General features: G+C 38.5%; 2 protein-coding genes across 2 annotated transcripts; one reads left to right on the top strand and one right to left on the bottom strand.

Moving 5' to 3' along the window:
* Positions 1-2,345: 2,345 nt before the first annotated feature.
* LOC131303534 (BTB/POZ domain-containing protein At2g24240-like) lies at positions 2,346-5,388 on the top strand. The gene is made up of 2 exons (XM_058330434.1): positions 2,346-3,761; positions 4,480-5,388. The coding sequence occupies exons 1-2, from the start codon at positions 3,153-3,155 to the stop codon at positions 5,191-5,193; spliced, it is 1,323 nt and encodes a 440-aa protein (XP_058186417.1). The 5' UTR covers positions 2,346-3,152; the 3' UTR covers positions 5,194-5,388.
* Positions 5,389-6,777: 1,389 nt separating this feature from the next.
* LOC131303541 (omega-6 fatty acid desaturase, chloroplastic) lies at positions 6,778-13,944 on the bottom strand. Its single transcript, XM_058330444.1, has 10 exons — positions 13,650-13,944; positions 13,428-13,482; positions 11,704-11,963; positions 10,592-10,735; positions 10,323-10,474; positions 9,596-9,718; positions 9,264-9,441; positions 8,122-8,240; positions 7,582-7,696; positions 6,778-7,281 (listed from the first exon to the last, which is right to left on the bottom strand). Exons 1-10 carry the CDS (start codon positions 13,686-13,688, stop codon positions 7,120-7,122), a joined length of 1,347 nt encoding a protein of 448 aa, XP_058186427.1. The 5' UTR covers positions 13,689-13,944; the 3' UTR covers positions 6,778-7,119.
* Positions 13,945-15,777: the final 1,833 nt, after the last annotated feature.

Below are 15,777 nucleotides of genomic sequence, written 5' to 3' on the forward strand. Positions count from 1 at the left end.
TAAGTCCAGGTTGAAAAAAAGAAAAAAGAAAAGGGCTACGTTTTGTTTGGCTCATGGATTTGTAGAGTGATTATGAAGAAAATGAAAATAATAGAAAAGCTAAAGAAACATAATCTATCCCTTGAAAATAATTCCTTCTTATCTTTCCAAAATAACTATTCTGCTCTAAAATTTTTCACAAATTCTTAAACCCCGAAGAGACTTTTTATTATTATTTAGAATTCATCGATATTTGATTTGTTTTTTTACAAAGACATTTAATTTTCATGTTCAGTCAAAGTGCAAAACAACAAACATTTGTATTTTAGCGTTTTACTTTTCGATATGAATTTCATGGAATTCATCTTAAATTCATAATATTTGCGTAGAAACTCATAGTAACATTTACATAAAAATTCATAACATCAAGTATTTGAATCTAGACATACAGTTTACCTTATTGTTGTTACTTTCTAATTTGTTAATAAATACTATATAATTTATTCGGAAAAGGAATAGTGACCGATGTTGAGTTTACAAAATGGTGAGAGTTTTCACATCAATAGCCATAAAGGGTCAAATCAAGATTTTTGTTCAAGTAAGATATTATATTAGACATAACCCATTGAATATGACATAATTATGGATATACGTGTACATAAAATATATATATAATACAATTCTATCAAATAATTATTATGAAATGATGTTGATTATAACCCTAATTAGTAGCATGATTTGAAGGGCTACCAGAAAAAGAAAAAAAAAAAAAACCCTATCTTGAAGTAGTCTCAAATAAGTAAAGGGTTTTGGCTCTCCCCACTAACTTTCTTGGTTAGTGTAATAGTAATTTTCTTCACAATGTAGTTAATTCTTATGAGAAGGAATTTTCTTAAAAACTTAATACTTAATGAAATAGTTCGAGCAACTATACCAAACAATTGCAAGTGGAGTGGTTCTCCAGTACTAGTAGACGCCATGTACTAGTAGACGCCAGCTTACGAACACCTCGACTAATTCCTTCTCGGTCTGGTCTAAGGAACGACATTCATGTCAGGACTCGGCGGATCCACATGAAATTTTTTGCTTGTGGCCTGACTTCAAGAATCAAACATTGATCAATTGAGTGGGGAGATCCACCAACCACTGGATTAATCCTTGGGACTGGAGTTCAAACCTTGTTAATTACTACAATTAACACTATTAACTTTGACTTTCGCCCGAAAAAAAAAAGAAAAAACTATTCGGAAAAATTGTTTTAGGGGTTCGATACTGAAATAAAAATTACTACTCCCTACTCTACATGACATTTGCTTCCATTGTTGGGCTCATTTTCAAAGGAAATTAAAATCCATCGAAAGACCCAAGGTGCTGACTTGATGAACAGCCCTTAACTACCCTAGAATTTACTTATTTATTTATTTTTTTGCCTTATTTTATAGTTTGCGGGGATTAGTGGGAAGTTAGGCAACGAGGGCTCAAAGTTCCTGAAACCCCGAACCCCTCCCTTCTTGGGACTCGAACCTTGGTCTCCACAGAAGGGGACACGAGCAAGCCATCTCACCAAGCATGGTTTCTCTAGAATTTAGATTAAGTAAATGAGACGATTTTCAGTGTTGAGCGAGTGTCACGTGGTACCCGCTCAGCACTGAAAATTCAAACCCCGCCCCTCTTGGAACTCGAACCTTGGTCTCTATGGAGGGGGGACATGAGCAAACTATCTCACCAAACATGGTTTCTCTAGAATTTAGATTAAGTAAAGGAGAAGATTTTCAGTGCTGAGCGGATACCACGTGGTGCTCGCTCAGCACATCCGGGCCGTCCATTTTGGTTTTGGACGGCTCGGATTTAGAGAGAGAAAAAGGAGAGGGGAAGAGGAGAGAGTGTTTCAATTTGAATCGTCCAATACACTTTTGAACGATTCGAATGTGTTGCTTGGGCATCACATCGACCAAGTGACGTGGTACCCATCTAGCACCCAAAAATTTCCCTAAGTTAAGGGACATATTGGTGCCCTACAAAGGGTTCCAATGTCCTATCCTAAGTACCCAAAAACCTCCACCTTCAGATGGCATCAAGAGATAAGTTTGATATAAATTCCAATACCATCCAAGGGCCCAAATCACAGGAGGATTAATTGCTAACGTGAACCCCCCACAGAGCATTGATTTACAGTAGTAAACTGCTAAAGTGGACCCTCCCAAGGATTAGTTTGGTTGATGGGTTTGCTCCTCAATTAACTATGATTCGATTCTAGGCCTCAATAAAACAAGTATTTGAGAATTTTGTAGTTCTGACGTGATAACGATGATTCGATTCTAGGCCTCAATAAAACAAGTATTTGAGAATTTTGTAGTTTCGACGTGATGGTCCACACATCCGCATTATGTGTGGACCATTGGTAGACCTCAGAGAGAGAGAGAGAGAGAGTCTATTGAAAACGCGAAGCCAAGAGAGAGAAGGTGAGATCAGAAAGCAACTCCGCTTGTTTTGAAATTCAACCCCTCCAAATTCTCCTAACAGTTCTTCACCAAATCCCACAAGAATAAAAACCCACCTCCCAAACCCTCAAATCTTCATTACCCAGATACCATTTCGCTCTGATTTCTCTCTCACTAAAAATCTTCCTCCGATCTGTTCCCACTTTTTCCGGCTTCAAGAGCAATTCAATTTCTTCACCCGTTTCTAAATATCAGGTCTTATGCGTGTTGTTTTAATTTAGCTATCTCTCTCTCTCCCTCTCTCTCTCTCTCTCTCTCCCCCCAATTTTTCTGATCCTTTTCGCTGTTGACCTTTCCTCAATTTGAGACTTCGGCCAACTTCGAATTTCCACTCGTTCATTGAATTCGGTTTCTTTTGACAACACAACCAATTTTCACACCCGCTTTTCTCGGAAACCAATCATTTCCCTCCCCCTAAAACCTGCACTTTCTCCACAAATTCGAGGTTGAAATTCTGTATCCCCTTTCTATTGGCCCCCAATTCAAACTCCCATCTGGGATTGCCCAATTTATTGGGCATTGAATTTCATGTAAGTACAAATTTGGATCGATCATCTCTCTCCCAACCGTCAATTTCTCCTCAAATTCCACCCTTTTCACTTTCCCACCTTTTCTTGGCCGCCCAAATCCAAATTCCCATCTGGGTCTCCCCAATTCTTCAGAAAATCAACAATGGGTATTCAAAAAGACAGAGTGAAATTCAATGTGGGAGGCAAAATCTTTGAAACCACAGCCACAACCCTCGCCAACGGCGGCCGGAATTCCTTCTTCGGCGCGTTATTCGACGAAAACTGGAACCTCCAAACCCAAAACTCCGACGAGTATTTCATCGATCGGAACCCTAATTGCTTTGCTGTTCTATTAGACCTCTTAAGAACAGGGGAGCTCTGTATTCCTTCGCACGTCCCAGAAAAACTCCTATACAGAGAAGCCCTGTTTTATGGGCTCCTGGACCACGTCAGGTCCGCCAAGTGGGGCCCGTTCGACGGGAACAGGCTCCGGTTTTCGCGGTCGGTCCCCGGACAGGCGCCCGGAGACGGGACCGCGATCCGTGCCGGGCCCCACGGTGGATGCTGCGTGGCACATGGGAGTGTTGTACATGTCTATGATTGGATGCTTCAAGAGCACCCTCTGATAAATCTTGATTATCAGAGGGTGAATGATGTTGGTTGGATCGATTCGGAGACGGTGGCAGTCACCGCTTGCGAGCGGCTGGGCCGCGGTGGCGGTGGGGCGGCTCTGTTTAGTGCAACTACAGGGGAGCTCAGGCATAGGTTTGAGGTCAGTTAAATGATTGCTTGGTTTTGTGTTTTGATGGCTCATTTGGTTATTTACTAATAAGGAAAAATACCAAAAACAGACACAGTATGCATGATTTTTTATTATTTTAAAAAAAAAAAAACTCTAAACAAAAGAGTGTTGCCAAAATAAGTTCATATTTTTCTGCTGTGTAAAAGCCAAAATTTGTTTTCACTTTTCAGTAGCAAATTTTTATTGTTCTGCTTTCATCTCCCTGGGAAAGAAATGTAGGGATCAATTGGTGGTTGTGATGGTGTGTTATTTTTGGCTTTGCCATTTTTGCTGCCTAATTTGGCATCAAGAATAGCTGTGCCAAAATTTTGGCAACGACAATTCTCCTAGCTCTCAGTGGGGGGCTCCTTTTTCCAGTTTTGATGGCAAATTCTGGCTTTGGCAGAGCATTTGGCACACCAGTGTACTTACTCTGAGCAAATAGACAATTGAACCAAATGAGTAATGAATGATCATAATTATGAAAGCTTTGTTTATTTAAAAGTGTTGGCAAAACGTTTACATCAAGGTATTAAAGGTCGAGGTAATCAAAAAAAAAAAAAAAAAGGCACTAAAGGTCGTGGTTATATAAAAAAAAAGAGGTACTAAAGGTCGTAGATGTGTATAATTTCTTTTATGAAATTGAGAGAATTAATTTTTTTTATTTTTAGTAATTATTCTAACAAAAATTCATGTAACTGTCAACCAGGTCACCCATGAGGATCAAGTGAAGAGCTACACAGCTGGTGCATTGAGTTTCAGTTCAGATAACAAGATGTTTTCTAGCTGCAAAGGGAGGAGCAATGAGTATGGGATTGGTGTTTGGGACCAAATCACTGGAAAACAGATAGATTTCTATTATGAGCCAATTGGGTGGTCACTGGGGGATGCAGACAGGCTGCAGTGGCTGCACAACACCAACTGTTTGTTGGTTGCTACTTTGTTCCCTAGGAAGGACAACTGTTACATCAGTCTGTTGGATTTTAGGGATAAAAACATGGTTTGGTCATGGTCGGACGTCGGTGCTCCGGCTACCGATGAGAGGCGGGTCCGGGATGCAATTGCAATGGAGGAGAGTGCTTCTATGTGTGTGGTGAATGAGTATGAGGATTTAGGGTTTATGGATTTGAGGAGCAGTGCTGGGAGTGTGAGGTGGTGCTCAAGGAGTAGGTTAATGAAGGGGAAAATGCCTGAGGAACCTTGTTACCCTAAACTGGCTTTGCATGAGGGCCAGCTTTTTTCGTCGATGAATGATAGCATTTCAGTGTTCTCGGGTCCCGATTGGGTGCTGACATCGAGGCTTCGCCGGAGTTTTGGTGGTTCGATTTGCGATTTCTCGATTGGCGGCGATCGGCTTTTTGCTCTTCATAGTGAGGAGAATGTTTTCGATATCTGGGAGACTCCTCCGCCGCCTGTAGCCTAACCGGGCTCAATGGTTGTCTTGTTTTGGTATTTCGATCTAAAGGGGTTTTCAGTTTGTTTATTTAGATTGTAGAAGATGAAGTTTATATGATGCTTACTAGTTAGAAACCAATGTATGTCTGTAGGGTTTTGTCAGTTTTGTGGATATACACTTTCTTACATATATGACAAAGGAATGAAATTGATTGCTTAACAACCGGATGTTGAACTAGCTGTTTACCTCTTGTTGATGCATTCACATACAAGTTAAGTGTAGCCATAGAGTATTTGCCCCGTCACGCCATACTACTATGTGTATGAGATACCACTACATCAGGACCGAAGCTAAAGTCATTTAGTGATGTTAAGAGTATGTTTAGTCCTAATAAGGGACTACGGGAACTCGAACCTGGATCTTGTCTAACCAAGTCCAAGTTTTTACCACTTAACCACCCTTGGTCTTTTGCTCTTGTTTTTGTGCACTACAAGCCTCCCCTATTCTGTTTTGGACTTTATTTTCTTTTGCTCTTGTTTTAGTGCATGTGAGCAGTTACAACTGCGGAGCTGGTGGGCAGAGTTTGAAGTAGCTCACCAGGGAAAAGTGGTTAGGGTTTTGCTTTACTTTAATTTCCAGTTTGATGTGTCAGTTTTTGCCATAGATCTTAGACCACACTTTTTAACCTTGAATATCATGAGCTTTTTTGTAGGGCACCAAATCTGGTGATAACCACACCTACATCAAAAAAATCAGGACTCGTCTTTTTTTCAGCTCAGGTGTCTCGGCAAGAGCACCTCGACTAATCCTGAAAGACAAATCACACCACCCACTTGCGGGGGTCATACTCTATATGTACTGGTCCTAAAGAGTTGATAACACCTGAGAAGTTTTGAACTTGAGAAATTAAGCTAGAGCAAACCCCTAAGTTCCAGACCATGACCACTAAACCAACATCCTGCCTTGAGCCTTTGCCAGTAAAGGAAACCTGGGATAGGTATCCTTTGTTTAAAGGGTCCCCCTACTTTTGTTCAATTTTGGCACTAAAAATACAAGACTCCCTCTATCTATGTGCAATTTTCCAGGGCTTAGCCAAGTGCAGTAGATTGGATTATGTTCTTACTTCTAGACAAGAAACAAATCCCAATTTATTTAGCCCCACACAATATAAAAAACTTGCTTCGACTCTATCGACGGACGGCAGTTCACTAGGAACTAGAAAAACAAGTTTTATTCAAGTGTAGATTTGAACATTTCCATCATTTTTGTGATTTGTAAATTATGCCAAGGATATCATTGGCTTGACATAAAAACATTGAACTTGCATGCGATGTTCTAAAAATTGCTAGGCGCTAGTCGCGCAGAAAAACAGCGCCTAGCACCTAGTCGACCGCCTAGCGCCTAGGCGGGGACATAGGCGCCGACTAGTTGGCTGTCTAATCTAGGCATTGGACCACTATCAAGCGCCTTGGCAGACGACTTTTAGAACACTGCTTGGATGCATATTTTTATAAGATAATCTGGGATAATTAAATCAGTGTCACACGGTAAAGTGCGTTCACCCAATAAAAGATTACAAGATTATAGTTTGACACTAGATCAACCTCTGCAGAAACAAACAGTATTATAGTCCAAATTTTATTGCACTAATTTCACCAAAAGGTAGAGTTTCAATAAAATTAAAAAAAATCCGCATCACGCGGCAAAATTTGATCTTAAATAATTCAGCAGTAGTGTTTTCCATAATCACTAGAAGGCAAAAATGCAGATCTCCATGAAGCTTCCTACAGGCTACAATGCTTTTTCTTTAACTCAGATGTGGCGCAGAAAGTTGTGAAACATGAAGCAAGAACATGATAAAGTTTGGGAAAGCATTCCCACTATTTTGACCAAAAAAAGTAGAAAAGTAGCAGATAAGAAAGAACCATCGGACCCATGTGGCGCAGCGATGTATCAAGCATTATCAGGCATCACCTTTTTGAGGAAGGTTATCGGATAGGACTCTTTGGGGGCGATTTCATCGAAAGGGATATAATTTTGCTCCTTGTTGTAAACATGGCATACTGTCAATATGGTCTTCATTAGACGCCAGTTCCAAGTAGCCTCGTTCAGATACTGTTGGCGGCGGCATAAAAAAAATTACGAAACGAAAGAACGTGTTTGTCAGTAACCGTATTAGAGATTTGGCGCCATGAACAAATTAAATTTTCCTATATAAGTATTCCATATTGTTATCACTTTGCCAACTTCCATAATAGATTCACCTTTGTTTGTGTGCAGTGCAAGGATAGATGGGGGAGACAAATGTTTAGCAATCATTCGAAGGTTGGGGTTTGTGCTTTAAATAGCAAAAATACAAAGGAGCAAGTTGAACACGACATTAAATAGCAAAAACCTACAAAAAATGATACATACCTTTCCCCAATTGTCGCGGAGAGACTGATGAGCTGCCCGCAGATTATAGCTTGGTATCCTAGGAGAGATGTGATGAGGGATGTGAACGTTGATATCATGACAAAGGGTCTCAATCCTGTCCAGAAGAAAGAAAGTATCAAAAATCGTATCCAGTGCACAGGCTCCCGCTTACAAAGAAAGTAATGTTGAAAAGTATAAATTTCTCAAACAAAATTGAGACATTTCTAATCATCTCAAACACAACACCCTAATTAGTAATAACAGGATAATTGCATTCGATTCGTGAAAGTGCAATCAATTTCTCTAGTCCGGCCTTCATGCAAGACATTATAGAACACAAGAACAAATATACCCATCAATTGGAGCAAAAAAAAAAAAAATGCCGAACTACCGCATCCCTGAGGGAGGACAATGTACCCGTTGCCCTTCAAGGAAGAACTAAAATAGAGATCTTTTATTCCTTCATGTAACCTGAACCTTGTAGTTATGCATCTGAAAGAGAAGAGAGAAACAACAAATTACAGCAAAAGGAATAATTACCAACGAGGATAATCACAGTGAACTGTCCCATTGAGCTGAGCTCGTGCTGCATTCCATTCATCTGAATGTTTGAAAGGTATATGGGGAGCTGTATGATGGACCATCGTGAAAGTGCTCATCTACAAATCATAGGAAAAAAGAAAACAATTTGAAATTCACAATGAACTGCACAAATTAGGGCATATCACTTTTCATATAGGATTTCACGAGATTCATTTGTTAACCAAACCGGACCAAACAAAGTTTAGCATCCCCATGGATTGGCTACACCAATCCATTTCCCCTCCCTGATTTACGTAGGGCTACATGTTCAGTTAAATTCATGAATTTGAAATCATCCTAATAACATCACGTGGTAGGCCCTCCCCTACCCTTGCAATTTCCATCATCATTTGTCTCATCACTCTTTGTTACAGTTGCAGCAACCCGTCTACGTTTGGAGGACCAAAATCACCAAACCGTGATAGTCTGTTCTCTCAACAATTTCGATTGAAGCTGACTCGTACCAGTTCACCAATATTTTCATTGCCAATTCTCTCCTCTTGATATTGCCACCATCCGTCTTACACCCTGAATTGAGCTATATTTATTTCATTGCTTTGTTGTTTTTTATTGGCACAACATTTTGGAGGTATTATAGATGTTTTATAAAAACAATTTGATAGGTATGTCGTAAGACACAAAAATACCAGAAGCACCCTTCCATTTCTGACAACCCACTCTACTTTCATGGTCACATCATCCAACATCCTCATTGTTAATAATCACCTCTAAATAACTAAATTGCTCACTTTCGTATGCCAAGACAGAACTCACGCTTTCGTTTGCCAAGACAGAACTCACTCTTTCGTATGCCGAAGCCTTTTGTCTTCACTTCTTCATTATTTCAGCAACAACTATCAAAGCGACATGCCATATATTCTGTTTTGTCCTACTTATCATAACCTTTTTGACAACTTGACCAGAAACAGAAACAGTACCCATGTATCCCGAAATATTCAAGACAGTCATAGCTATTTCCCTAATAACTTGAAGTACCAAACAATCCATTAATTTATAATTATCATTCGCGTGCACAGAAGCAGTTGAGATAGACAAGGAACTGATGAAGCATTTGAAAAAGACAAGGAAGCTACACATACCCAAAAGTGATAACCCAACCATGGCATTAACCAAAATTTGATCCATCCCATGATCCCCATCTGGTAGACAATCAATGGCCATCCCACTGCCATGAATGCACAAACACAAGCCAAGCTTATCTTCACCCTCTTTAGTTCATTGGGCCTGAACTTTTTTGTATCAAAGTGCCACATCAACCTAATAACATCCTTGATACTGTTAATAACTTAATTACATACAAGAGAAAGAAACATATGAAGTTGGATTGCTCAAAAATCCATAAAAACACATGGGAAAGCAAAGAAAAATTGCAATTGTTGTCATATCACAATGCTTCGTTCATCAACTTTACCAGTGACCTATAGACATCCAAGGTCGAAATGGGCCATAGCCATATATAATTGCCTTTCGTAAAACTGTAGATGAATCAAACTCCTCTCTCCAAACAGGATGCCAAGCTGTATCTTCGGACAACCTGGAATAACAAGGGACAGCTGTGTGAAGTTGTATAACATAAAGGTAAAAGTAAAGATGAAATAGGATACAAAATAGTTGTACTGATGATCCACAAGCACCCATTGTGGATTTTTTAAACAGAAATGTGAGAGTGGAGAATAGAAGCACATGTTTGATACTGAACAATTAGTGAGCCATTCAGTTTTATCCCTTGTTCAGTAGTGTGAGAATTATGGGTCTCATCAGGCTCAAGTAACTATCTTAATGTTTCATTTTTCTAGCTCCTCCTCCTCCCTTCTCCTCAGACCGCGGCTCAGCAGCGCATTTGTTTTAGATGTCACTTGAAAAGTAAAATACGAAATTATTGCAGTCATATACGAGAATATATCTTTATCAAGTTTGTGTTCTGCATATATCGAGATTTGATTTCTTCTTGGACTAGTCCCTTTAATTACCTATCCTGAATGTGGGGTATAAAAGAAACAAACTTGTCATGACTAGAAAAAAGCGTCCACCTTTTAGTACATGGTTGATGAATGATAACATAACCAAATTGTTTAAAAAATAAACTCAAGAGGGATTTTCATCATAGACATAAGGGATGACAAGTATATGTTACTTACATATTTGTTTTTGCGTGATGCTGATCGTGCTTAAAACGCCATGGCTCATAGGGGTATATCAACGGCAAAAAGGCCAGAGTCCCAACAATGTCTTCAACTAATTTGTTTTTTGAGAATGACTTGTGTGCACAATCATGGCCTATAACAAAGAACTTAACGATGGAGGGAGAAGAAAAAGGAACCAGATAAAAAGAGTTGGCCGGATGTACAAGGGGGCATATAAGTTAGAAAAAGCAATCCTTGAAGATTTATTAGCTGACAACACTAACCCCTGTGATTGCAGTCCCAGTCCATGCCCAAGCCAGAGGAAGTAGAAACCATGGGGATTTGGAGATCATGAATAGACCCAAGACATAGGAAGTGACAGATATTAAGACCGACTTCCATGCTTTCATATCATCAATCTCAAACACCTTAAGATTTTGATTAAAGAGAAAAAAAAAAGAGGCATTAGATTATTTGAAAGGTACAAAGACTACTTATCTTCCAATTCTAGAAAGGCATATATGTGAGGCATTAGTCACTGTCGTGATTAATTTAAGGCATGCTGGAAACTAATGCAAACCCTCACTTTGAAAATGGCAGAAAAATCGAAACTGAATTAGGGAAGCAAGAAACAGCCCAACAGATAAGTTTTGTTCAGGAAACAGCTAGTTTCAAGCTTTGGCTTGCTCGATAATCAATTGGACTCCATGTAACTGCTTAAACATTGTGAATTCTGCATTGTTTGTTCATGCTCATGGAACTATTTGCAGTACTCACAAGAAAGTATATAATGTCCTTTCCATGAGTAATAGATTGAGCAAAAATTTTGTTCACCCTCACCTTGGGAGAGGGTAACTTTACCCATATTTGGTGAGGAATGTTGTGGCTGCCGATTCGGTAATTATGCTCATTTCGTATGTATTGATTTGTTTGGAGACCACACAAAAATTTAGCCCAACCGGTTGTTATTAATAGCTCCTTGATCAAAAAAACCCCCTTTTGCTTTATCCCGTTCTAAACCCAAGAATTAGAATTTTCGATGAAATACTTGCCGATATTCGATTGAGTTGAATTTTTGCATGGTCTCCTAATAAATCAATCAATACAAAATAAGCGGTTCTAATTACCGGATCGAAACTCAGAACATACCTCATCATATGTGGGTAAAGTTACCCTCTCCCAAGGCGAGGGTGAACAACATTGCTCTCTTTACTTTGTAATGAATTTTGAGCGAGATTGGTTTAGTGACTTTAGTTGAAGGGCCAAGACTCACAATTTTGTTTTAGCCATGTCATTTTTGTGGGAAAGCCATACAGGCTATATATTGACTTCGTATTGAAACCTAATGTAAAGAGTACAGAGCATCATAACGATTAACTAGTTCAAGTGGAATCACCTTCTTCGGAAGGGTACCAATGATATCCTTCAAAGTAACATTATCTGGAAGTGGTTCTCCAATTTGCCTAAAACCATATGTCTTGGATAACTGAATTCTATATTCTGCACTCTCTGCTGGAGATGGTAAGCTATCTGCTGGAGATGGAGCAACTGGAACTGCCACAGCTCGTACAATTGTAGTCCTCTTTATCGGAAACAAAGGTCTTTGGCGTTTGACCCTTTTTGTGGGTAGATTTTTCCCCTTGAAATAACATATACCTGTCAATAATCATATCAGAAAGAAGTTGCCCAACCAGATGAGTGCTAAAAGTACTGACACATATTTCAAAACTTTAGGATCGAAATATAAATATGTTTGAAAGTAGCATAGAATCCGCCCTACTCCAACTTTGTTAGTATCTTTTGTATAGACTTAATGTAAATAAACATGTCAATTGGAAAACTCATGTGAAAGCAGAAACCGAATCGATAACAACTAAACTAAAGAATGGAACAAACCCACAACTAAGTAGCAACCATCACTTCACCTGTGAAAGGGTAAGAGGCCAAAGTTCATGCTCAAGCATTTCGTAAACAACAGGTAATGTTTGTGATTGAAGAAATTAACTTATGCCCCAAATCTCAAATACCAATTCAAAATGAGAAACCCAAGTCACAGCAGATATCAAATCGACAAATCCTTTTAACATGTTCACTAATAAGAAAAAACAGGCAGTTGATCGCATGTTCCACGTTTGTAATCTGGATCCACATTATACATCAAATATAGATAAAAGATTCAAAAGAAAACTATCTACAAAATAACCTCACCAATACATCCTGTTAGACTTCATCCCAAACCACCCACATATGGGTAGTATAGGAGTGGAGGTATTCAAACAAGATCCAAGGGTCTTACAACCTCAACAGTTGAACACTCCGGGGCAACTACATCACTTACGTAAGCCACCCAAGCTTGGTTAATGTAATTTAGAGGCTTCACCACCTATTGTCAATTGGATTAGGTGGAATCTCCAAATCTGACATGGTATCAGACCTAGGTCTTGGGTGGCCTCAACTCACTTGGTCGAGTCTCCGCCCGGTGTCAATTCCCTCACCTGGTCAATCTATACCACCACGGGCTGGCTGCAGCCATTGGACGTGAGGGGGAGTGTTAGACCTTATCAATTATCCCACATCGCTTACGTAAGCCACCCAAACTTGATTAATATAAGCTAGAGCCTAATCCACTGATTGCTAATTTGCTTTAGGTTGGACCCCTCTAAGGAATCTAACACATTTAATGGAGAGTTTTTGCTAAAACTAAAGTGCAATTTGTTTCCACGAATCACGATTCAGTTAAAAAAAATCAGAACTTTTAATAACTCCAACTTGTATCAAGCTATATGAATGATATAAAGTAAGGTCAAAATCCCCAACAAAACCAAAAAGATACTCCCTCCGTCCCAAATTCTTTGTCCAGTCAGCAAAACGGAGTGTTAAAAATAATACAATTTTTGCAAGAAAAAATTAAAAGTTTTTTAACAACTTACGTACGAGATATCAATGAGTATTTTTAATTTGTGAAAAAAATTTGAATCTTTTCTTGAAAAAATTACTTTATTTTTAATACTCCGTTTTGCAGACAGAATTTGGGACGGAGGAAGTAAAAGAAAAAGGCAAAACCCAAAATCCAAATGGTACTTAGGGTCGTCTGAAGGAGAGAACCGCGGAGTATCAAACCTGGTGATTTAAGTGGGGCAAAACCATGGCGTTGATTTAGTCTTTGTTGGTGGCCCTGCAATTAAAATCACAAGCAGTAATGAAAACTAGCATGATGAGAAATTGTGCGATTAGAAAGGGGAGCCTTTTAGTTTTAGCCATCCAGACATATCATTTTTGTACTTCTCCATTCCTCACCAAAGTACTCAATCCAAAGGGCGGAGAGAGAGAGAGAGAGAGTACCAATGAAAGGAAGCTTGAATCAGCGAATGTGCAAGCCATTGTTGGGCAAGATATTGCAAGAACTCCAACCCACAAGAACCCACCACTCTTGAGGATAGATGGTTCAGAGGAGGGGCACCCTACCCCTTCTCTTGGTTACTGGAGATGTGGTGGGAAAGACAATGCCAAAGACCAGGGGCCCTTTTACACCGAGCCTTTTATATTAAACTCGAGACACACCCGTGGGGCATCTCTCTCTCTCTCTCTCTCCCTCTGACTTGTAGCCGCCAAGTGTGGATAGAATTTGTTGGGATGGCACCATGAATTCCATCGCGACATTTTGTATTTGCAGTGATAGACAAAACGTGTGTGTGTGAAAGGGAAAGCGAGTTGCAGAGATTTGTTGCAGAAAGCTATCCCATGAGATTTTTCTTTTGCTACAACATTAAAACTGTTTGGAACTTAAAGAAAGAAAAAGAAAAAAAAGGAAAACTAAAAAATTTTCTCTCCTATTGTTTGATTGAGAGAGAAAGAGAAAAAAAAATAACAATTTTAAGTATTGAGAATAGTAAATTTTCGCTTTCTTTTTCCTCTGATTTTCCTCCCATTTTATTTTCTTTTCCTTTCTTTTCTTTTCCACAAGTTCCAAACATTGCCTAAATCATTAGTAAATTTGATTTGGATGATTAATGTAAACTAGATATGTTCTGGCTTAAGAATGACATTATTATGGGTTAGTCCACGCAAAACTTTGTTCTAGCTTTAATTAGAACCCTTGTGCAGTGGAATTGGTCGCGCTGGATTGAAGTGAGTGTAAACTTCCTAGATATTTGAGTTATCAAAAATGGAAGCCCAAAAAGAATGAACGTTACTGAGTAATTTTTTTTTTGAAGGAGGGCAAGAGTGTAATTTCACACACCAAACTCACCTAGGCAATTGCTGACTAGGAAGAGGTAGAGTGAACCCTTTAAACACACACACACAAACCCAAGTTCTTCCATAAAGTTATCGATTTTTCTACAACTACAAATAATTACACAAGCACAAGCACAAACACTACACATCAGTGTGTGGGACCCACATGCGAGTGTGTGTATTTGTACTGTGGTGGTAGACTTTTTGTAAAGTTATTGGTTGCTTTTAGCCGTGCTAGATCACTTTTAGACGATACACATAAACTTGATTTTATTTAGTAGCAGTTTGTATGACTAAAGCGAAAAAGTGCCATCTAAATTATTACAGTGAAATAAGTTAAAGATGTTAACCTCACAGACAACAAAGAAAAAACTGTTTATTTTTCTATTCAAGTTTTTTTTTAATCCAATTTTTCTATTCAAGTTGCCTCATAGCTTAATTGATAAAGCAGATAATTGAACACTTTATTTTGTGGGAGTTCAAACCCCGCTCTCACTCCACTTTCCTCTATGTTTTTCTTTCACTTTTCGAACTTGAGAGATTATTGAAGATTAAATTATGACATTAACTCTTAAACAATTGAAAAAAAAGAAGTTACTTTTATTGAAGATCTATAATCAAGCTGATGGGACTAATGCCAAAGTGCATCACAACCAATCAATGCAACTAACCAATTTGACTAGCCATTGTGACACCTTTTTTGTTTGAATTGTTCAATGACTTTTAGATTTGAATGTAAGAAGCATGTGAAAAAGTTATGTTATCTTCAAGACTTCAAACTTTACACATGAGTTAAATGAGAAAGAAGCCCCACCGTCCACCATGAGAATTTCATTCATCAAAGAATAAAGTAGAAAATTAATTCACTAGATTTTTTTCAATAATAGTGTGTTGGAAAAAGCTTACACGAGCCTCGAGTAAGCATTTTGAGATTTTTTTGGGCCAAATTTCTCAAAAAAAGCCACTTTGATTTTTGGATAATATTTTTTTTTTGTCTTTTATCAAATTTTTGCACGTTTGTTAGTTTTGCGTCAAATTTTTGTGGATTATTGATTCGTTCCGACAAAAAAAATTAGAAAAATAAAAAATTATGACCGAAACCCAAATTCTTGGACTTAAATTAGGTTTCGGTGATAATTTTTTACTTTTTGATTCCTCTTGTTAAAATGAATCAATAATCCAAAAAAATTTGACACAAAACTAACAAATGCGAATGGAATTAACAAACTTTCAG

This window comes from Rhododendron vialii, chromosome 1a, assembly GCF_030253575.1.
Source record: "Rhododendron vialii isolate Sample 1 chromosome 1a, ASM3025357v1".
NCBI lineage: Eukaryota > Viridiplantae > Streptophyta > Magnoliopsida > Ericales > Ericaceae > Rhododendron > Rhododendron vialii.